Here is a 25,709-nt window from a genome sequence, read left to right as displayed (position 1 = left end):
AAGAAAGTCATCACCAGAAGGGAAGACAGCACAAGAAAGGAACACAGAGGAAGTACAAAACAGCCAGAAAACAATGAAGAAAATGGCAGTAAGAACATATCTTTAAATATAAATGGACTAAATTCACCAACCAAAAGACAAGGGCTGAATGAATTAAAACAAAACAAAACAAAACAAAAGGACCTGGGGCACCTGGGTGGCTCAGTGGTTGAGCATCTGCCTTTGGCTCAGGGCTGATCCTGAAACCCAGGATTTAGTCCTGCATCAGGCTCCCTACAGGGAGTCTGCTTTTCTTTCAGAGTGTGTCTCTGCCTCTCTCTGTGTCTCTCATGAATAAATAAAATCTTCTTTAAAAAAAAAAAAAAAAAAAAAAAAAGGAAAAAGACCTAGCTATATACTGCTTATAATACACTTACCTAAGATGTAAGGACATACATAAACTGAAAGTAAAGTGATGGAAAAAGGTGTTCCACATTAATGGAAATCAAAAGACAACTAGGGTAGTTATACTTATATCAAACAAAATAGGTCTTAAAACAAAGAATATAATAAAAGACAAAGAATAGCATTACATGATTATAAAGAGGTCACTCCAACAAAAGGATGCAGCATTTGTAAATATTTATGCATGCAACCTAAGAGCACCTGAATACAAAAAGCAAATATTAATAGACCTATAGAGAGAAACTGGCAGCAATACAATAATGGGGAACCTTAATACCTCACTTCAATCAATGGATAGATCTTTCAGACAGAAAAGCAATAAAGAAACATCAACCTTAAATGACACATTAGGCCAGATGGACATAATAGATATACACAGAACATTTCATCTAAATTGTTCTCAAGTGCACATAGAAAACATTCTTCAGTATAGATCATATATTAGGTCACAATACAAGTCTCAACAAATTTATGAGCACTGAAATCATGTCATGCCTCTTTTCTGACCACAATGGTGTGAGACTAGAAATCAGTTACAGGAAGAAAACTAGAAAAGTCACAAGTATGTGCAGATTAAACTACTGAATAACCAATGGGTCAACAAAGAAATCAAAGGAGAAATCAAAGATACCTGCAGAGAAATGAAAATGGAAATAACAGCTTCCAAAATCTGTGGGATGAAAGAAAAGCAGTTCTTAGAGGGAAGTTCATTACCTACCTCTCAAATTAACAAAAATATCAAATAATCTAACTTTACACCTGAAATAGAAAAAAATATTAGCTTGAAGTTCATAGAAGAAATGAAATAACAAAGATCCAAGTGAAAATAAATGAAACAGGAGAAGGGTGCCTGGCTGGATCAGTTGGTGGGGCATGCAACTCTCTTCTGGTTGTAAGCTCAAGCCAAATGTTAGGCATAAAGAGAACTTAAAAAAAAAATGAAACAGATGAAAAAGATAATAGAAAATATCAGTGACACTAAGTGCTAGTTCTTTGAAAAGATAAACAAGATTGACTAACCTTGAGCTAGAGAATTCAAATAAATAAAAGGAGAAAGTAAAGAAGAGATTACAACTGAAACCACAGAAATTGAAAGGATTAGAAGAAACTACTATGAACAAGTATAGCTAACAAATTGGACCTAGAAAAAAATGGATAAATTCTTAGGAACATTCAATTTTCCAAGACTAAATCATGAAGAAATGGAACATCTGAATAGACCATTACTAGCAAGGAGACGGAATCAGTAGTTTAAAACCTGCCATCAAACAAAAGTCTAAAGCCAGATGGCTTCACTGGTGACTTTTACAAAACACTTAAAGAAGATTTAATACCTGTCCTTCTCAAAAAAAAAAAAAAAAAAAAAAAAAAAAAAAAAAAAGGAAGGAAATACTTCAAAATTCATTTTATGGGGCCAGTATTACCCTGACACCAAAATCAGACAACAGCACCACAAGAAAAGAATTATAGGCCAATATTCTTGATGAAAATAGATGCAAATATCCTCAGTGAAATATTAGCAAATGAAATTCAATATGGCATTGAAAGGATCATCCATGGTGATTAAGTGGGTTTTATTCTGGGGATGGAAATATGGTTCAACACCTACCAATCATTAAACGTTACACACATTAGGAAAATGAAGGCAAACTATCATACAATCATTTCATAGCAGAAAAAGCATGTGACATTATTCAACACCATTTATGATAAAAACTAAAACTGGGTATAGATGGAATGCATATCTACATAATAAAGGCCATATATGACAGGTCAACAGCTAACATCATACTCAATGATGAAATGCTGAAAACTTTTCCTCTAATAGGATCAGAAATAAGACAAAGACATCCACTCTCACTACTTTTATTCAATAGTTTGAAAATCCTAGCCAGAGCTATTAGGCAAGAAAATGAAATAAAGGCATCCAAATCCAAAGGAAGAGGTAAAACTATTACTATTTACAGGTAACACAATTATTTTATACAGAAACTCTAAAGATTCCACCAAAAACTCTTAAAAAAATCCATAAAGATGGAGGATACAATATCAATATACAACAATCTGATTCATTTCTATACCATAACAAACTATCCAAAAGAGGAATTCATTATATCTTTACAGACACCTCTAATATAATCCATCCCCCAGGGTCTCCCACTCCACATTGCATGTCTTTTTCCATAGTAAGAACACAGGTCCCTAATGGATATCAACTCATTTACTCCTGTGCTCAAAAAAGTTTTAGAATTAGTTTGCCCGTTAAACAAATCTACTAAAAAGGATTTAGTATTTGTTTTTCTAATAATTTCTTCCTCTGCTACTCTGCCCCAAATTGAAGATCTATATAGTCCAACTTTGTGCACATAAATTACTTGGATTAGTCCTCCCTTCTTCCTTCTTTTCTTTCTTATCTTCACTGTGATTATAGTATTCATTTCACTTTTGCCAATTAAGTTCATTTGTTTAAGTCTGCTTACAGTTTTAGGTCCCATACCCTACTGATAATATTTTTATTCAACCTTTTGAATAGGTGATATTAATGTGCTACCATAATTACACACACAAAAAAATACTCCAAGAAGTGTCATGCCCCCTCATTATCTTTTCCACTGCACTTTCTAGTCTACCACTTGAGGTTACTGATTTTGTTTTCTGCTTTATCCTTTCTGCATATACGCATGTTTTAATTTTCCTTTTTCTTACATAAAAGGTAACACTATATATGCTCTTTTGTGCTTTTCTTTTCATGTAACATTTCCAGGAGATCATGCCATACTAGACTATTGTATGTAGTACCATAGGCTTATTCAACCAATCTCCTATGGTTGGCCATTTATATAGTTTCTAGTATTTTGCAATCATTAATATGCTGCAATGAATAATCTAAGAAAATTATTTTTATATGATGAAAAGATTGGATTCCTGGATTAAATTAATTCTCATCTGTATAGACCTTTATTTTTATTCTCATGTATAATTTGTGTGGGATATTGTGGAGGAATATTTAGCGACATATTTAAACATCCTTTAAAATTATGAAATGAAAGTCATATGAAATAGTAGATAAAGTACAATGCAAATTGTATAAAAACTCAAAAAGACAAGTGTGCACAAAATATAAACATGTATGATGGAACTGTGGGGGAATTTAATATACTTTTTAAAAAATATTTCTCAAGTATAATGTAATCATCATGTATGTTTACAATTAAAAAACAATAAATTACACTCACAAACAAGAGGAAGGAATTTCATTTCTGACAGTAAAGCTGACTTAAGTACTATAACACAGACCTCTGCTAAAAACATCAATAAATGGTAAGAATCTTTTTTGTTTTAATTATATTACTTGGTTGACACAGAATACTTAGAAAACTAAAATGAAGTAAAATGGAAATCCAGGGAGGTAAGCAAACACTCAGATGTCTTTCATTCAGGGGATATGGCAAACCCATGAACTGAGCACAGTTTTCACAGCCATGTACAGAGAGCTGGCAGTGGTATGCTGGAGCCAGCTTGTGAAAACTACCTATACATATCTTTACCCAAATTCATGTTCAGTGACTTCACATTGGTAGCTTGAAATCAACCATAATGTAAAATTCAAAAATAGTACAAACCAGGACTTTTTTTTGCCCTTTGGAGAACCAGTTTTAAAATATTTACCAGCATACTACTGAGCCCAAGATCGAGGAGAGAAATCCTAGGTATACTGAACACAGGGAGTCTAATTGGAGATCTCTATATAAAGTTGCATGTTTAGTAGAACTTAGAACTACACCTATCCCACAGAAGAATCAGCAAGGTAATTTGCCTGTTTCAAACTTGATGCTGGGTAGAAGTAAAAATATCTTCCCCGAAAGTTTAAGCAGAAGCCCACCCTCATGAAAGTTTATGGATCTGGAACTCATGATACCTATGCAGCCTACAAAACTCAAGCCTAAAATTTATTTCAGTGTGTTCCCAGGTTGACAGTATCCCCAGGCTCTTGGCAGATTCAAATGCAGATCCTTTTTGGAAACATATCTTCATGTCAGCCTTGAAAAGTACCACAAATAATGAACATGAGCTCACATACAAAAAGTGAGGCAGCCTGAAGTACGAGCTAGAAAAACAACAGACAACAAAATCAGAACAGCAAAAGTTTAAATATTAGGCTAGGCACAAAATAGAAAATAGTAAGTTTAATGTATTTAAAAAATAAAATTATTATAAATATAGAAAGCAGTGAAGAGTTTATCAAAATGATGAAAGAAGCAGATAGGAGAGAAAGAACTGAATTAAAAAAAAGAAATGTATATTAAAACTCAGTGGACAGATAAAACAGAATATTAGACACCACCACAAAGATAAACATGATAAAGGAGATCTGGAGAAAGTATCAAGAATATAGTGAAGAAGATAAAGATATGGTAACTATACAAGAGCTGAAGAGATATAATAGAATGATCAGGAATACATATGTGGTTAAGCTATAAAGTATGGTAATAATAACCACAAAATTCAAGATGCCATGGTTACCTTTGATGTGGAAAAAGACATGGGATCACGAGGAGCACATAGAGATTCAAAGGTACTAATAAAGTTCTGTTTCTTAAGTTAGGTGAGGTACACATATTTTTTATTTTAAAGTTTTATTTGGAAGAAATTTTAGATTTATAGAAAAACTCCAAACATAATAAATAGAGTTCCCATATACCAGTTTGCCCTATGTTAACATATTACCACTGTACATTTGTCAAAACTACGAAAACAACTTCGTTGCATTACTATTAACTAAAGTCCAGACTCAATTTAGATTTCACCAGTTTTCACACTAATACCCCTTTTTTGTTGTTGTTCTGGATCCAATCCAAGAAACCACTTTGTATTTAGCTGTCACGTCTCCTTAGCCTCCTCTTGTCAGTGACTAGTTCTCAGTCTTTCCTTGTTTTTGTGACCTTGACAATTTTGAGGAATATTCTTTAGGTATTTTGTAGAATGTCCATCTGTTTGGATTTGTCTGATGTTTTTCTCATGATTAGATTAGGGCTATGTGTTTGGGGGAAGAATATAAGACACTCTGTGTTCATGTTGCATTTTCCCCTGTCCTAGCCCTAGAATCAGCCTCTTCTCCAAAGAACCCTAGATCCTTTTATTGGAGAATGGTATTTACAAACCCAGATGAAGGTGTGAGGTATGTTTGTCACTATTGGCATATAACTGCTTCTAAGCCTTCTCAGTGAACAAAACTAGGAAATATATGTCTGTATCTAATCCATGTATAAATATGTATCTATAATTATATTTGCATTTATCCATTTATATACATTAAGCTAAACATAAATTTTTTAAAAAAGATTTTTACTTATTTATTTGTGACAGACACAGAGAAAGAGAGAGAGAGGCAGAGACACAGGCAGAGGGGGAAGCAGGCTCTATTCAGGGAGCCTGGGATCCCTGGATGGCGCAGTGGTTTAGCGCCTGCCTTTGGCTCAGGGCCCGATCCTGGAGACCCGGGATCGAATCCCATGTTGGGCTCCCGGTGCATGGAGCCTGCTTCTCCCTCTGCCTATGTCTCTGCCTCTCTCTGTGTGTGTGTGTGACTATCGTAAATAAATTAAAAAAAAAAAATATTCAGGGAGCCTGACATGGGACTCGATCCCAGGTCTCCAGGATCACACCCGAGGCTGAAGGCGGCGCTAAACCGTTGGGCCACCACAGCTGCCCTAAACATAAATTTGTAAGATTATCGCCAACTCTAATCCAATAACACAGGGTTTTACTCCAACTCTCCCCCTTGCTTCTCTTGTTTATCTGTAATTTCCCACTCTCACGTGTGAAATGTGAATCCCAACATCATCATTTATTTAGATACTAGTTCAACCTCAGTATATATGCAAAGCAGGTTCAGAATTATTAACCCATGCCCTTGAAAGAAACAAATTTACCAACTAAAATACAGTGCTTCTGTAATGTTCTTTTGTCTTCAGCTTCACATTTTCCAGTCAAGACACCATTTTCCAAACTTACTTAGGATGGCTCCTTTTTCTCACCCACCCCTTCAAGTGAGGTAATGTTACATATTTGTAATAGAGGTAGAGTCATTTGTCACAGACTGTACTACATCCTAGGATTCACAACACTTAAAAAATTTTGCATATATTACAGTTAACTCCTTTGATGTACAGTTCTGACTTTAAAAATGCACAGTATCAAGTATCTACCCTATAGTAGTAGTATGCAGAATAGTTCTATAACCCTAAAAATTAATCTGTGTGTCCTCTTTGTAGTCAACTATTTTCCTTACCCTACCCATCTTTTGTAATTTTAATATCTGAAATGACTGAAACTCATTAAAAATGATTAAAAATGTAAATATCATGATTCTTCACAGAATAAAGCCTAACACTGTAAGGAGAGTCACAGCTTAAAAGTTATTAGCATTGAGAGCTTATAATCTATCACTTAAAAGTTCTAGACTGGAGAAAGTCACCTATGTTCTTTAATTAGCTTTTATGGCATTACTATAAAACATGTGAGACTATGAGATTAATCTTGACATTGTTCATGGTTTAGAGTTGGGTTCTCATCCCAAGCACCTGTTTTCTACATTTATAAAATGTTCTCCAAGGGAAGAATCCACAATCTTTGCTCACAGATTATGTTTAGGATTGAATTGTTAATGGTTTATTAGAGAGATATTAAAACAAAACTATATTGCAATGACAATAAACTAAAAAAATATCTTATAGGATAGCTGCCCAGTATCACAGATTCAATTTCAGAAGGATAGTTCCTCAAACAGAACAACAGATAATACAAGAACAATAAAAATCTTCAGACTGCTAATTTGTACTCTAATAAAAAAACAAAAAACAAAAAACAAAACACAACAAAACATGAGGTAGGAAAGTTTCCTTTTTACTTACACTTAAATAGTGTGTTAAAAGTCTGTACAGATTTCATGTACAATTTTAGAATCATGTCCCCAAAGGCAGTGTCATCTGGTAAGGTGGTTAACTATATCGGTCTAAGCAGTACAATCTACTTGCTGGCAGTAACATCAGTTAAAGACTTTTAAGTTTAGCTTTCTCCCCCTGGTGGTAGTATCTGTGTTGATAACATTAAAAATATTTGTATAATATCTAAATGTTTATGGCTGCTACAGTCAATTATAGGTAGGCAATTTTGGGATAGAAGTAGACTTAAATGATATCGAAGCAGATATCAAAACACTTCTGAAGGAAGCACTTGTCTCTTATAGCTCCTCTTTTTTTCCAAAATGCAATTACAACCATTACATCATTGTAAATTACATGCTGGGGTTATCTCAGTAGGTAACTGCCAAATGTAAAACTTATAGAAGGTCTTCAATGTAATAATGATGTTTTATCATTTTAATTACAAACTCTTTAAAAAACTCCCTAAAGTGTACAAATTGGGGTGGTCTAAATTAACACTATCTTAGTAGCCCAAGGGTAGTAAAAATAGATTGAACTACCAAATTTCATCATACTTATAGCAGCTGTCTTCTTGCCTCTAGGAAGCTAAGTATTTAACAAAGCAGACAGCTTGGCATTGGCATCTGATTAGCAGTGTGTGTATTGTCAGATAGAATGTGCTTGGCTCTTTTGTTCCAGGGTTTGATTAGAAATCTGGAGCACAGTGGCATCATGTAACTTTATTCTTAAGGCTTCTGAAAGGTAAATAAACTGTGATGCTTCCTCTGGTATTGTACAGGAAAACTAATCAATGCTTTTTTGGTAATATGCTTTATCAAATCCCAGAAAATTCAAATAAAAAAATTATTTTTTAAACACGTCACAGACTGAAATGAGCAGATCTTAACATCATTTTAAATATTTTATATATTAAAATATTTTTTATAATTAAAAAAATTATAAAATATTTTTTTATAATTGAGTGCTTTGAGTCACATTGAGTCCTGTAATTAAAACACTGTTGGTGGGGAGGAAATGATCGTTTTAGAGCACATAAATAGAAGATTCTATTCCTAAAAATATCAACAGTCTAAATGGAGATTCAGAAAAAAATTTTTAAATGTCTATGAACATCTTATTGGAAAAATAACAATCTTGTAAGACTAGTACTGTTTTGATGCAGGTGCCCAAACATTAAACTATGAAACGGTGACTCTCATTACCTTTCCCCACAAATTTCTTTGAAAATTTATTACAAATGATTGTGCTTATTGGCAAAGTTCAAAATCAGTAGAGTCCATGCAAACAATCTACTTCAATGAGAAGTACATTCTTTTACTCTATCAAATCCATCGGAGGTAATCAGACTGGATGTTTTATTCAACAGGGCTGAAGAAAATTGTTCTACAATAGGTTAATTCAAAATGGCAGCATAGAAAATGCATCTGTCAGTGGGGATCAAATTACAGGGCAAGCTCCTCTCAATGCTTAGAAAAACAAGTCTGCAGTTCTACAGATTATGTGCCTGTGTGTGTTTAAAGGGGTGGGAAAGGAGCTAAATATCTGAGCTAACCTCCAATTAAAGTCAATCATAAAAACAGCCAATTTAATGAGTGCGGATTTCTTTGGGTAATTATAACACCAACCACTTTTTTCTCTTTTAAATCTGTAATTCTGCCTTCTTGTTATTGCTTGCTTTGTCATTAATCGCCTCAGGACCTTGATTTCCTAGCAACAGACTGCCACCAAACATTTGGCTCCTGTTCAACATTTTCTTTGTGAAAAATGGCACTGCTGTTGCCGCCTGGGCTGCTGCAGCTAGACTGGCTGGGTAAGTGCTCTAATAATGTATTCCACTGGAAAAAAAAAATCACATGATATGGGGTGCAATGACTGAGCTCAGTTAATTACTGAGCTGGGAAGTTTATCTACAATCTAAAAGCTGTGTAGAGGGGAAGGGGATGTGAGGATGAAAAAGGTGCTCCTTCCATTATCAATAATTTACAGGTGAGAATTTACAAAGAAATATTTTATTATTGAGTTGACAGGTTTCTGTTTAAGTTTATTTAGAAAAGGGTACAAAAGGCCAATGTTCCTTAAATGTTGCTTGACAAATTCTTTCTCTACGAAATAGCCCCAAACACACAAAAGAATCACAGAACAACTTGCTGCAATTTTAAAAAGCAAATTAACCTATGTATCTGTCAGCTGCTTCTTTTCTACTTATGGCAGAAATCATATGTATACGTAAATATGTTATGAGATGGCAGAATGAGGTTCTCATTCACAATATGAACACTAGACACAATGAAAATAGAATAAATCAAAATATTGTGTTTTGATATACTGGATACTTAAATAACTATTTTATAATCCATGACAGCAGAAAAAAGATGTTTCTGATTATTTTTGAAATGAGTTAACTGAGCTTGAAGGAAGTCATAATTGGAAACCTAATGATAAGGCAGATATTTTACCTTTTTACTTGGTAGGTTTATTAAGATTTTTTATGCCTTAGAAATACTACCAACTCCAGTAATAATAGTTATGGAAATTAACATGGCATGTCAGATATGGTTCGCTGATACCCTGCATTAGTTCTCAGAAATATGGCTATATAAGAATGGCATGTTTCAGGATTCCTGTCAGGATATGATAATTTAATATACCCAAGAGTACACTAAGTATTATGGAAGCATCTGTGAAACTAATAAGTCAGTGGACATTCCAATTCTTAGCAATGTCTACATACTTTATAAAAAACTTCCCACAAAGTATAGTCCCAATTCAGCTCATTTGAGAAAGAGAAAATGCTACAAGTCTACCTAAAAATATCACAACGACCACCATGACAGACATAACGGAATATTTATAAAAGAGCAACAGTATTTAAAGGCTGTTGGTTAATTAAGGTAGTCGAAATATACACATATTCTTAGGAGAAAGCAAATGAAGATATTTGAATGTTACAGAATTCTGTTTATCATTGGCCTGAAACCACATTATCTCACTACTGAATCTGACTCCCCACTCTAATATATTTTTACAAAAATCAATTCTTAATTGAAGAAAGTAAATATATATTCACAATCGGAAAAGTTTTGGAAATTCAGAAAAGACAATTTTTAATATGGAACTGTAACTAGACTATGTATCAATTTAATTCACTATTTACTATGACAGAGGTTCTTGACCTGGTCTCCAAGAATTAGCAAAAAGTCTTTTCAAATCTATAAACTTCCAAAAATTAAATGAACAATTTATGAGTAAATAAATTTTTCTGGGAGGGTTCAAAACTAAGACAAGATTAAAAACTACCACTCTAAGAATATCAATCTACCTGAGAAATGCTAGCTATATTCACAAGTAAAATAATATTCTAAAGATTCAATTTAGTTTATTACAGATGTCAAATTAAATAAATAAATGTTAACCTTATAAGAAGCTATGTAAGTGTAAAAATATTTTTGAGGAATGAATAATGAAATAGATGATGCTCTTTTACTTTATTACATGCGTATCTTTCTACAATAGTTGAACTAGGAAATTTTTGGTGGGTTATTGTACATTTTATGTTCTATTTGATTGTTTTTGACATTCCTTTAAACTTAACAATACTATAATGATATAATATCATCTTAAATTCTTTATAGAATGAAGAAAGACTTTGAAAAAAGAATATCAAAATGACTAGAAAAACTGGCGCCAGAAATCTGTATGGAGGACAAGAGGAACACAATTTGGAAAAGCAGCAATCTGTCTTTTATAACATCTTATAACTATCTAGGATTTGCTAATATCAGGACAATGTCAGAGAAAAAGATAGTATTAATATGTCCTAGAAGTCTAGAGGGGAAGTCCCTTCCTGCTTCCAGGAGCTAGTTCTAAGGGGTAAAGAGAAAACACATGATGGATACAAGAGGTTAAAGACAAATGTGCTATACTTAACAGCTGAGAAACCTGTATTGGTCTCAAATTGGGTAACAGCAAATATGAATTTATATATAAACTTGCCTTCCTAAGTACTGGAAGGGAAATGCTTTTTATTTTTTCATCCCACTTTACCAAATATATATATTTTAAAAACTTCATCTACTGTATGTCATCCATCCAAATAAAAAAATTGACATTTTAAAGAACTGACCCCAAAACAGTTATATCTAGAACAAATAAATAACAAAAGCTTGAAAGACCCTTTTTACAGTGCCTGCAAAAGAGAAATACATAGCAGTAAGAAATCAAAATAGACTTATTATGACTTCCATTACATATGTCAGAGAACAAAGACATAGATTATTTATTTAAGAACAATTATATCATCTGTAGCCGTAATACCTGAATATCATTGAAATTATTATGAGAGATGTAGATATAAGACTGAATCCAGGGGCCATGGGGAATAACTGCTAATGGGTACAAAGTTTCTTTCTATGGTAATGTGAATGTTCTAAAATTAGATTATGGTAATGATTGCAGAACTCTGTATATATTCTAACAATCACTGAATTGTACACTTTAAACAGGTGAACTTACAGTATATAAATATCTCGGTAAAGCTTTTATAAAAAGATTAAAGCCAATTTTATTCATCTAGAATAGAGACAACAGAACACATGAGTTAAGTTATATAAGCTATAAAGGCTCTATAATGTGCAGAGAAAAATATGTTGAAAAACAGACTTATACATACAGATACTAGACTATTTATGTCCAACTTACATAAAATTTCAAAGATATGACAACACATAAAAATGTATACTGCCATCATGTTTATAAGTTTTCCTCTCTTAATCATGTTTATTAAAGAGATTTAGTAAACATTTCATCTTCTCAGTCAATTGCTGACTGGTCTGAAATATATAAATAAAGTACATGGAAGTGGAAACATTTCAGTAGATGGTTTGTTAATTCATTTGGGGCTCTGTATAAGGGCCTACTGTCTTAACAACTAAGTGCTATACACATGTTTATTTTCTTGCCATTCTACGGCAATTAGCACATAGTGTGGTTTCTAACCTCACATAAAATTCCAGGGCCTCATTATAATGCCACAAGTCCAAAACACAAAAATGTCCGATCTTTATCTTTAACTTCTTTAACCAATACTATCTTACTTCTACAGAGTGAAAAGATTATTCTATTTATCTAACAATAATCTTACTGTAATATTCCATAGATTGTTTCCCCTTATTAGAGTTTTGCATTTGATAACTTGCCAAAATAAGACTTAACAAAAATTACAGGAATATAGGAGTAAATTACACTACTTGGAGAAAATATTAATCTATAAAAATCACAAAATATTAGTCTAAAAAAGTGATAATATTATAAGCATTTAACATGCCCCCCAAATCTAGAGAAAGAGAAATTAAAAATGAATACAAATAGGATTTCTATAATCACACTCTCATTTGAAAAATTTTCTAGCAAGAATCAAAGACTGTCCCTATAGGAAGAAGTAAAAACATTAATCATTTGTGCAGTTCCCTGAACATCAATACACACATGGAAAATTCTTTATAGTTAAAAATTGAACTTTAATGCTAATTTTTAAGAAGAAACATAATTAACAATCTTTCTCTTGTATTCTCTATATTATATCTGAGGCAAAGAAAAATGTCTTTACCACATAGTTGGCACATAAAGTTTTAAACCACTGTATGACAAAGATTTGGGTATTCCAAGTGTCAGGAATTATACGAAACACAAAATGCTCAACAGAGGGGGAAAAGAAACCCTTTACATATTTCTTCTCTCTCTCTCTCTTTTTTTTTTTTTTTGAGTTTATATTATTTAAGGGCATCTGCAAGGGTGTTTCCAAATAAAGACTTAACAATTCAAAGTAACCCCTAATGAAATTAATGAAGCAGTGCAGAATAGGATGGTCAAAAACTTGAGCAAAAACTACAAGATTGGGGGGGCTCAGCAGTTTAGTGCCGCCTTCAGCCCAGGGCCTGTTCCTGGACACCTGGGATAGAGTCCCACGTCCCACGTCAGGCTCCCTGCATGGAGTCTGCTTCGCCCTCTGCCTGTGTCTCTGCCTCTCTCTCTCTCTCCTCTCTGTGTATCTCATGAATAAATGAATAAAATCTTAAAAAAAAAATACAAGATCAAATCCAAATGATGATCACTGATTTGACTAATATCATGAGAGTTCCAATATATAAGGTTGAAAACTACATTTAGAACACAGAAAAAATGAAAAGTCAGTGGGTAGTTCAGCCCTATCTCCTTAAGCAATAATCTCAGAAGAATGTTATAAAGATTAATTAATAAATTCCAAGAAGTGTTTTGAATTCTAACTAAATGTTTCATAAAGAATTGTGATATCATTAAATCAGTTGTCATTTACTAAACAGCTTTATTTTTTTTTAAATTCCATTAGTTTACTTACTCTGCCAAAGTATATTCATTATAAAAGTACAGCTTCAAAAGATAATATTATAAAGCCTTTTGCCAGGGACTATTAAATATTTAAGACAATGAGTTTAAGTAACTGTCCACAAGTCAGTAAAACTTTTGTATCTTCAACTGTCCAGATGTTTTTTAATTTTGTGGGGGGGACTAAAAATCTCAAACATACATATTAAAGTAATAGTTATCTTTCATTTCTCTTTATATTACTTCAAGTATCTATTAGGTTATCATTATAAGACAAATCCACTCACTTTCCCTAGAACCTTTTTCAAATCTTTTCACAACAGAGCTAGGAATATCATACTAAATTTTGAGCATAATCAAAATAAATTTTAGAATTCTTAACAAAGGTTTACTTGTAAACATCTTTTGGTAAATATTATCAAAAGATAAGAAAAACCTAAAAAATAGTAATTACATATTTTATTATACATTTGTTCTAATTTGTCAACAAACATTCATAGAAAACATTTCTAAAAGAAAATTTTCAAATATATGATCTCTTAGACTATAATTCTTACAATTTATCAAATAATACCTCATTTTAAGGATGTTGGTCATTGCTTTCAGATAACTGACAAAGATATTTAACTGTAACTGAGTCTAAACAACAGTTCTGCTAAGATAAATTATTACTCATGGCAACATTAAATTTTTTTTTAAGATTTTATTTATTTATTCATGAGAGAGAGAGAGAGAGGAGAGAAGCAGAGATATAGGCAGAGGGAGAAGCAGGCTCCATGCAGGAAGCCCGACGTGGGACTTGATCCCGGGTCTCCAGGATCATGCCCTGGGCTGAAGGCAGCGCTAAACTGCTGAACCACCCGCGCTGCCCAACATTAAAAATTTTAGTAGAAAACCCAACGAGGCCAAACAAAATAAGAGATGTAAAACTCAAATAGTGATTATTACTTGTCCTTTATATACAAATACTCCTATTTCTTTCAAACTATGAACTCTATTCCATTTTTCCAAGGCTGTAAACTTCTCCAACATGTGTCTTCCACTCATTTATAATCATACCTTCTTTTATTCCAGAGGCAAACATTAGTAGCACTTTCTTGAACACCCTACTCTCACAAAACCATATTCCTCAAAATGGTAGGATTCTAGGCTGTAAAGAGCTAAGTGGTCAAGACAGAGTTATAAAATAAATAGAGAGAAGGAAAAGGAGATCTGTAATCAGCCATGGGACTGGAACAATCACAGGAAGAAGAAAATAAACATCATTGCCGAAAGAAAATTCAAACTACAAATTCCATATTCTCAGACAATGATCGACGAACTATGATTCTCTATTCTTTCATTTAAAGTGCTTAATTTTTAATCAGTAAAAAAGGGCACACATCTAGTTAAATTTATGTCAGATAAGTCACAAGGTACTGAAAATTTTTGATAAACATATTTCTTAAATATGTTAATCTCTGAAGTTTATTTTCTTTTAGATTTTATTTATTTATTCATGAGAGACAGAGAGAGAGAGAGAGAGGCGGAGACATAGGCAGAGGGAGAAGCAGGCTCCATGCAGGAAGCTCGATGTGAGACTCAATCCTGGGACTCCAGGACCAAGCCTTTAGCCAAAGGCAGATGCTCCAACGCTGAGCCACCCAGGTGTTCCAAACTCTGAAGTTTAAAACTCTCCCTAAACTTGCAAGCTGACTGGTATTTGAAAGTTGGAATGTTATTAGAAATAATGCATAGATTTCTATGTAAAATCTCATTGTATTCACAATGTAGTCTAAAACACTATAAAGGGCTGACTGAAAAGATTAGAAAAAATTACTAACATTAGTAATTATACATAAACTACCATATATTTATTAGATGAGAATTTTAAAAATTATTTTTAATTGATAAAATGGTAACGGAAGAATTTTAAAGAATCTAGAATAATAGTTTGGGGGAACTTATGAAGTTGAATCAACCTCAAGACCAATTTAAAACTCATTTCTCAGAGTGTCTGGGTAGCTTAGTCGTTAACTGTAATTCTTGATTCTGGCTCAGGTAATGATCTCAGGTCATGTGGGGCTCTGTGCTGGGCATGGAGCCTGCTTCAGACTCTCTCTCTTTCCCTCTGCTCCCCACTCCCTAAAAAAAATTGTAAAACTCATCTCACCAAAACTTGAAAGTTTTGCTGTTACTTGATTATTCCCTGTAACACATTTATGAGTGATAGTTTTTGTCAATCTAGCTTTCAAATAGTTCAAGGAAGGAAAAATAAAATTTGGGTACAGGGAAAGAAAAAAACTAAAGAGGTTAACTGAGAACTAAATCTGCAGTTTGAAATAAATATAATGTTCCATGAAAGTTGGTATAGAACAATAGAGAGGGAGATAAATCATGGTCATGTTATTAACATATTCAAATTCAAAGTGAAAGAAAGGCAATCTTGCAGAAAAAGAGAGTCATCTAAGAAAGGTAAAAGAAAAATCAACGTGGGGATTTCAGTTTCCAATCAAGATAGAGTAACAGGGAATGGATTTACACTTAAACAATTTAAACTTAAACAATTATAAAAATTGGGGGGGGGGGGACCCATTTGAAACAATCTTTAGACACTGAATAATAATCAAACACGGAATGAAATAAGGTGACTCTTACAATTGCTCAAACTCCCTAAAGACAACTTCTAACCTGTAGTTCAGAAGGAGAGAGCTTTAAGTAGAGTCATTTGTCTCCACTTGGAGAGGCTACGGAGGTCAGCACATGCTAGTCCAGATAGGGACAGGACAGAGGTGATAAAAGGAAGAGATGTGAAATCAGAACTTGAGATCTGCAGGGGTTTCCAACTGAGTCTTCAGTATATTGGCATAACGAAAAAACCCAATGTCAAAGTAAGAAGCAGAAAAAAAAAAAATTAGTAGACAAGGACATTAAAAACAGTTGTTATGACTATACTACCTAAGTTAAAACTGAGAGATGGCAGGGTGCCTGGGTGACTCAGTCGGTTAAGCACCTGCCTTCAGCCCAAGTCATGATCGCAGGGTCCTGGGATTGAACCCTGTATCAGGCTCCCTGCTTAGTGGGAAATCTACTTCTCCTTCTTTCTCTGCTGCTCCCCCTGCTTGTGTTCTCGCTGTCAAATAAATAAAATCTTTAAAAGAGAGAGAGAGAGAGAGAGAGAGAGAGAGATGGCAACATGAGTATGTAAAGTAGTCATGGCAGGAATGAACAAGGCCCAAATCAAATATCCAGGTACGAAAATTATCATGTCTAAGATAAAATATACACTGGATGGGATTCATGGCAGATTAGACATTGTAACAGAAATTATAAGTTTAAGACACAGTAATGATAATTATACAAAATGAAGAAGACAAAGAAAAAAATTAAAAGAGTATACTAAGGTAAGGAACATTTCAAGTGGCTTAATATTACTTGGACTTTCCAAGAAGAGATAGTGTTGGAGAGAGAAAATATTTACAGAAAAATTTCTAAACTGAATAAACCACATTCACAAGAAATAGAAAGAAAACAATACCAAGGTAACATCATAATAAAATTGCTTAAAACCAATGACAAAAAATCTTAAAAGCAGTTAGATAGATAGGGATAGATATGGAAAAACAATAGGAATGACTTCCTTTCTAAAAACAATGCAAAGCAGAAGACAGTGGAAAAACAGGGATTGTGTGTGTGTATATATATATCCTCCAGCATGAAACAAAAACAAACACAAACATGATGCATGCAACAATGGTTTTTAAAACCATGGACATCAAGGAGGAAAAATAGTGATCTCTGAGAGATGGGAAACCATCTAGGTGAGCCCTAACACTGGATAAGTATTGTTTTGTGAGAGTTCCCAGGCTAAAAGCACCAGACCCAGCACTGGGAAGGGCAGAGCCCAGGGAGTTAGGGAGATGGAGCTAATGATGGGAAGAATAGAGAAGTTAGAGTGCAGAGGTTAGGACAGTAGAGAAAACTGGAAATCTGCAGATTCCTCTCCAACATTCATCAGATCAGAACCTAGGAATGAGCCATCCAAAAGAATGAGAGGGAAAAGAATTAGAGGAAACAGTGCCTGAGCATATGCAATTCTGGGAACAGTGCCTGTTTCCACCATCTAGAGCAGGAAATATCATTAATAACGGGGCATTGCATAGAGCACAGCAAAGTCTTGCCTCAGTAGCAGGGAACATGTAGCTTTAGACCAGAGTTTCTTAACCTTGGCTCTACTGATACTTAGAACTGGATAATCCTTTATTGTGGAGTGCTGTCTCATACACTGTAGGATACTTAGCAATATTCCTGTCCTATATTTACTAGTAGCAACACTCGCTCATCACTATAATAAATATCTCCAGATTTTGCCAAATGTCCCTAAGCGGGGGGAATTGTTCCTGATTAAGAAACGACTGCCATTAAATGAATTCTACTCTGGATTCACCTCATGAGTCATAAAAGCAAGATCAAAATGCATCAGGCTTGCTCCAAGTAACATAACTGCATCCCAGAAAAAAACCTCAAGAAGATTTATCAATGATAGCTAATGATCACTGCACCTACAAAGAGAAAGGAAAACACAATCCTCAATAAGGAGGATAATCAATCCTTACAACTACTCCAGAATCAACACAGATGTAAAGAAGTAACAGAGAAAGACATCAAAATAGTTCTTTTAACTGTATTTTATGTGTCCAAAGTAGAGACAAAGAAGAAATAAAAGACCCAAATCAATCTTATAGATATGAAAATAACAAATGAGATGAAGAATACTCTGGATGGGATTAATGATAGTTCATACTATACGGGAAAATATTAGTGAACTAGCAGGCATAGCAAAAGAAACTATCCAAAGTAAAACACAGAGGAAAAAAAAAAAAGAATCCAAAAAAAGGAAAAGGGTGGTATCACTGAGCTATGAGACAACTTCATGGGTAACTTGAAACCCAAAGGTGGGGGGCAGCTGGGCAGAAAATATATTTAAAATAATGGCTGAAAAGATTCCAAACATAATAAAAATTATAAATCCACAGCTGTAAGAAGTTAAACCCCAAGTATAAGAAACATGAAAAAGAATACACTACAGTACAATATCACCAAATTGATCAAAACCAGTAATAAATAAAAAATTTTAACAGCAGCCAGGGTTAGGGGTGTGTGAATTGTTACATGCAAAGGAATAAAGGTATGGATGTCAGATTTCTCATCAAAAACAACTCAAATGAGAAGACAGTAAAGCAACATTTTTCAAGTACTGAAAGACAAAAAACTGTCAACCTAGAACTGGCAAAAATCTCTTTTAAAAATAAAGGTGAAATAAAGATGTTTTCAAACATACAAAAGCTGAAAGCATTCATCACCAACAGACCCAAATATATGAAATGCTAAAAATGTTCGTTAGGCAGAAGGAAAATTATACCAGATGGAAATCTAATTCTAAGCAAAGGAATGAAGAGAACTGGAAGTGGTAATTAAATGAGTAAATATGTTTTTTAATTGTTGAAATATCTTTAAAAGATATTTGACAATTTAAACAAAAATTATGTGTTATAGTGTTTATAACACAAGTAAAAGTAAAATTTGTCTGTTGTATGGTATGTTAATTATATATTAATAAAGCTGTTCAAAAACAATTAAAATTTGGGGTGCCTGGATGGCTCAGTGGTTAAGCTCTGCTTTTGGCTCAGGGCATGATCCCTAAGTTCAGGGATCGAGTTCCCTCAGGGAGCCTGCTTTGCCCTCTGCCTATGTCTCTGCCTCTCTCTCTGTGCCTCTCATGAATAAATAAAAAATATTTTAAAAAAATCAAAATTAAAAAAAAGGAAAATGTGACAATGATAGCATAAAGGCTTGGAGAGGTGAAACTGAATTATGCTATTGTAAGGTTCTTCTACTGTATGTGAAAGTTTATAGCATTATGTGAAGGCTCCATTGGTAGAGGATGCATCTCTCTCTCTCTCTCTTTTTTAGGATGCATCTCTTTTTTTTTTTTTTTTTAGGATGCATCTCTTGATCTCAGGGTTATGAGTTCGAGACCCACACTGGACAGAAAGCTTACTTAATACAAAAAAAAAAAAAATGAAGGCAGTGATGAGTTAAAGACATATACTATATATATATATATATATATATATATATATATATATATATGCCCTATAGATAGATAGATAGATAGATAAATAGATAGATAGATAGATAGAGATAGGGTTGAGTATATATCTCTCTCTATATATCTATTGAATATATATCTAGGTATATATATATATACTCAACCCTAATGCAGTCACTAAAAGAAAGAAAAACAGAGATATTAAGGCAATGAAAGAAACAGAAGTACTGGATTAACCTAAAAGAAGGCAGGAGAAAAAACAGAATGAAGGACAAACAGGACAAACAGAAAACAAATACAAAGATGATGAACTAAAATCTAACCATATCAATAATCACATTAATGGTAATGGTAAAAACATTCCAGTTAAAAGGTAGACATTGTCAGGCTGGACAAAAATTAAGACTTAACAATATGTTGTCTACAAGAGATGCACTGTAAATAAAAACACAAATGATTACTAAAAGGGTGGGAGAAGATATCAATAGTAAAAAAAAAGTTGGATTGGCTTTATTAATATGAGAGTATCAGACAAAATAGTTATGGGAACAATACCAGGAATAAATATTTCAAAATGGCAAGTGGGTCAGATAATCAATTCTATACCTTTAGGCACCTAATAACAGAGTTTAAACACACTGAAGAAAAATCTGATAGAACTGTAAAGAGGAATATACAAATCCATAACAGGAGCAAAAGGAAGATCTCTGGGAAATCTCCATATTTAGAAAATAAACAACAGGTTTCTAAATAACTCAGGAGTCAAAGAAGAAAGTAAAAGAGAAAGTAGAAAATTTTATAAGCTGAATGAAAATGAAAACATGACATTAAAATTTGGGGGATGTAGCCAAACCGGTTCTTACAGGAAATTTATAGCACTAAATGTCTACAGTAGAAAAGTCTCAAATCAATGAATTATTCTTCCACCTTAAGAAACAAAGAACAGGTAGAGCAAGAATGGGGGGTGGGTTGACAGAAGAGGAGGAGTAGAAGAGCAAATTAAATCTAAAGTAAACAGAATAAGGAAATAATAAAGAACAGAAATAAAAATCAACCTGGGCTCAGGTCCCACAAAAAGTGCTGGAAAATGAAGCATTATCTACATAGTAGTACTTTGTTTCACGAAATACTACACCAAACAAGTTGTTTTTGTACAAAGCAACAAGAAGTCAGTAAGATCTCAAGAATGGAGAAGCTCTGGGGGGAAAGTGAGAACAAAATGCAGCCAAATGAGGGACATTCAAAGTTAAACAATAAAGGAATGGGAAGACTGGGTAAATAATTGGTGGTGGTGAAGCATTTAACTCATTTAAATAGAGAAACAAGACTGTGAGGATTATAGTTATAGGATAGAGTGCAAATATTTAAATCCTAATGCTAAGATGAAGAACACCTGAAATTTATTTTTTCAAAAATGCAATTAGCTATCACTATAACCAATAACTCTTAATCACATATTAGCAAGGAATTTGGGAATTTGGTCTAAACAGGGTAAACTGAGATTACATGCTATAAATGGAACACCTCCTATGAAGATAAAAGAAGACGTAAATATTTACATAAACCAAAAGAAAATGTTGATATATCCATATTTCATTTCAGCTTTTTGTCAGCAAATTTTTTTTTTTATTTTAAAGATTTTATTTATTTATTCATGATAGAAAGAGAGAGAGAGAGGCAGAGACACAGGCAGAGGAGAAGCAGGCTCCATGCCGGGAGCCCGACGTGGGACTAGATCCCAGGACTCTCAAGGATTGCGCCCTGGGCCAAAGGCAGGCGCTAAACTGCTGAGCCACCAAGGGATCCCCTGTCAGCAAAATTTTTGATGTGAACTCTGCATTGTAGATTGACTGAATTACATGACAGAGAAAGTGATCAAGGTTTTGGATTTTCTCAATGCTCATGACCATTATTAATTTATGAAATCATGGAAAGAAGAGCGGAGTATGTAAAACTGGTTTACATAATGCAGACAGATGTCTTAATTATGGAAATTTGTTGAATAGATATACTGAGATGCTTCCTTGGACCAAGAAATTCTGAAATTAAAGCGTTCCTAGAATTTTAACTTGTTAAACCTCAGTAGTTTATAATGATACTGTGAGAAGATTGCTGACTCTATAGAACTAATATGGAGGAACCCAACTAATTTGTTGAAATGAGTACAGATATATCTACTCAATCAAAACTTGTGGTTTAAGCATCTACTAAAGAAAAGGCTACACTGGATATTCTGGCCTCAAAGGAAATTAAAGGTTTAAAAGAACTGCAAAGGTATTATACGTAAATGATGAACCACTAAATCCTGCTCCTGAAACTAACTAATATTATACTGTATGTTAACTAACTAGAATTTATTTATTTTTTAAACTAACTAGAATTTAAATAAAAAATTAAAACATTAAAAAATTAAATTAAGAAATAATAAAAGAATGGCAGAACATCTTTATACAAATATCATTACACTTCAGAAGAGAGTACACAGATTTTAATAAGAATTACGCTCTTAGTAAATAGCAAGATAGTTATAGAATATACAGCATCCAAGGTATCCTTTTTTATTTTTTTGTAAAGATTTTACTTATTTATTCATGAGAGACACAGTGAGAGAGAGAGGTAGGGACACAGGCAGAGGGAGAAGCAGGCTCCATGCAGGGAGCCCGACGTGGGACTCGATCCCAGGACTCTAGGATCACGCCCTGGGCCGAAGGCAGGCGCTAAACCGCTGAGCCACCCAGGGATCCCGCATCCAAGGTATCCTATATGAACTATTTTAATAGTCAAACTCTCCACAAACTATTTACTTGGCAATGTGAAACACCATTCTTTTTATAAAATTGCTGAAATAGAAACTAAGCACTAACAAAGATATCAGCTGGAATCCATTTTGATATTTGTTTCTGGCTGTTTTTTGACAAGTTTCAAAAATAATTCAATTTCCTTTATTAATTTGACCCAAAATTAATCACTACATTTTATATAAAACTGGACTTATATAAGTAGTTATTACTATTGTAAGAATTCTACTTTACCTGAAGTTGGCTCGATGCACTATGGTACATAATTCTTGAAACTCTAAATTGTTTGCAAGATAGGTCTATACTCCTATAAAAATTCTATTCATCCTATTCATCCAGGCTTGGCTAATGGTAGATATATATAACTGTTAAAACTGAGTGTTTCCACTCATAATTTGGAGTCCAACTGCCATATATCTAAATAGAAATATAATTGCCTGGTAAATATAGTTTTCTACCATAATTATTGTCATACTTCATAGCCAATATAAATAATATCAAATTTTAGACCATGTGTTCTATGAAAATCAGACTTTCAAATGTATAATCGTTTGAAATAGCACAGAAATTCCCCCGAAAGAAACACACTACAAAAACACACTCCCAAGAAAACAACAAAAAAATTAGACCATTTAGAGAAATAAAATAGAAAATAATCAAGAGGGAATTTTTTTTTAATTATCTGAAATGTTTTCTCACATGCTGTCTAAAGAGCTAATATGACTTTCCTCTATAAAATCCCTTCAATGTATTTACTTGACATTATAAAGGGGTAGGATTTTCTATACAGAAGAATCAATAACAACCTTGTAAAGCCTAAAGCAGTGAACATAAACATGCTGTAGGAGACATTAACATTAGACTGAAAGAAATAATTATACTTTCAATAAACATGCTCCTACTGGATAATCAATTTTTTACACGTCTTTGCAGCTGTTTCACAGCTCAGGTAGTGAATGGCAGCAGCTGTTATATCAAAAGCATATATTATATGCATATGAGGTATTTTTAATTTTTCATAGGTATCTACTTATTTGTGATTAGGCACATTTAACTCATATTAAATAAAAACAAAGTATTCATGGGATGATAAATTGAGGGGGATTTTTAGTACCATCTTATTTTAGAAGAGAATTCTTAAACCAATTATTTTTATGTCAGAATATTTAATAATTCAAATTACATGCTGCCCTTAGTCCCAGATTTTAGAGATTTGTCACGATCAATGTTTCTGAAATATTAAATTAAAACGTGTCATGGTAATTACTATGGAATAAACAGCAATTAAGATTTTTTAGGCAAATAAGCTCAAATTGTTTGCAGTGCATATTTATACTACTAATATTTTCCCACACAATGCATGCACCATTCACAACAAGCAGCCTAAAAATACAGAATGTAAATCTGTAGAATTATTTCAAAAGACCTTAAGATCTTTGGATTTAATATGGAATCTGATAATTAGTTAAGAAATATCTATGTATAATGTATCCAAAAGGAGGTAGATTTGAATGTTAAGTAATACAAATAATGTTACCATAGAATGATCATGTTTCTGTTCTGTATTTGTAATAGAGAAGCTACCATATGCTGTAAATCATTTGCAGGGTAAGTAAAAGACAACTATTTAAAAATGTATATCCAATTACAAACTATAATTAACAGTATAAATTATGTACCAGAAATATGAAACAGGTAAATACTTACTGCTATATAATAAACTCTTGCTTTTTCTACCAGTGTCCAGTTTTTATCCATATCAAGATGTTTTTCCTTTTTATAACAATTGGCAGCAGCGAGATTGGCTACAAGTGACCTAAAACAAGAACAAAAAGCAAGTAGGCTTTCATACTGTAGCTAAAATTGTCATGTACTTTGTTACAATTAATTAGCAATACTTTTTGCAAATTATGTTTTACATTTTAATTCTTATTTTTTCAAAACTGCTATACACTGATATTAATAAATTAAATAAGATTAAATTTGTTTTGAGCACTTTTTGAGACTTCTATGTTGCCTTTGAGATAAACAGAGATATCAATCCTTGCTCTAAATACCATCTGGTATTTTGAGAAACTGGAATTTATGTTTCCTTTGGTACTAAAATGATGAGATTATCTATTTTCTACGTTTTAGTAGTTCAAAATGCAGTTGGGAAATTAAACTATTATGTTGCTATGCCAAAAAATTATGCAAAAAAGATATATACATACATATATACAATTGAACACTTCAGTTTTTAAGTATCAACATACTATATACATTGATTATTTAAACTAATGCTTGAAAAGCTAAGTATAGGATTAATTTCACAAAACACACCTAAGAAATGTAGGCCCTATTTACTATGAGGTATTAATTTGCAAACCAAAACATTTTAAAGACTAGAATACATTAAAATTAGTTTTCTATAGTTGAAAACTCCCAATATTGGTCCAGTTTTGCAGCTGAAAAATCTAAGCAGGATACTGGATTTAAAATCTTGCTACAAGTGCCAGATTGGAATTTTTGTTATTGTTCAAAAATTAAAGTTAATAAAGTAATTATTTATGCTAAGTACAAATTAATAAAAATATTTTCTTTCTCATTTTGATCCAGAAATTAGAAAATAACTTGCCATTTTTTCATTCTTTCTAATCAAAAGGGAACAATCATGGTCAAAAATAGATACATCATTTTATCCCTTGAGATTTTTATAATATGGTTTCTCTGTTAAGAAAAACAACTGATACTCTTCCAAAACATATTTCTACTCAACCACATGCCAAATGACTACTGAAAGATATCAATTCAATTTATGCTCATTAGATTATTAAAAATAAGAACAATAGGAATCAGTATATTTATATGCAAGTATTAGCATATTACAAAGTTAAGAATAATAATCCTAATTTATAAAAAGCATTTCAGTAATCATGATGTTAGCAAAATTTTGATAGAAATGGGTATATATGAAAATAAAAGGCAAACACTTCTGGTACCAGTTATGAAATTCTATTTTGATAATAAAAGTATCCTTTGATAGTTTCTCCAACATATAAGTATTCTCACTATCGAAATGAATGTGAT

At 32.9% G+C, this 25,709-nt stretch overlaps 1 protein-coding gene across 13 annotated transcripts in view; it reads right to left on the bottom strand.

Annotated features, from left to right (window-relative positions):
* Positions 1-25,709, bottom strand: part of ADK (adenosine kinase) — a 506,333-nt gene that overhangs the window by 234,276 nt on the left and 246,348 nt on the right. For all 13 annotated transcript variants that reach the window (XM_025434871.3, XM_025434878.3, XM_049108811.1 and 10 more), the window contains one exon: positions 24,348-24,456. In XM_025434871.3, coding sequence (XP_025290656.1) covers positions 24,348-24,456 — 109 coding nt within the window. The remainder of the gene's footprint in view (positions 1-24,347; positions 24,457-25,709) is intronic.

This window comes from Canis lupus, chromosome 4 (assembly GCF_003254725.2).
Source record: "Canis lupus dingo isolate Sandy chromosome 4, ASM325472v2, whole genome shotgun sequence".
Classification (NCBI taxonomy): domain Eukaryota; kingdom Metazoa; phylum Chordata; class Mammalia; order Carnivora; family Canidae; genus Canis; species Canis lupus.
This window is presented reverse-complemented; position numbering and strand designations above follow the sequence as displayed.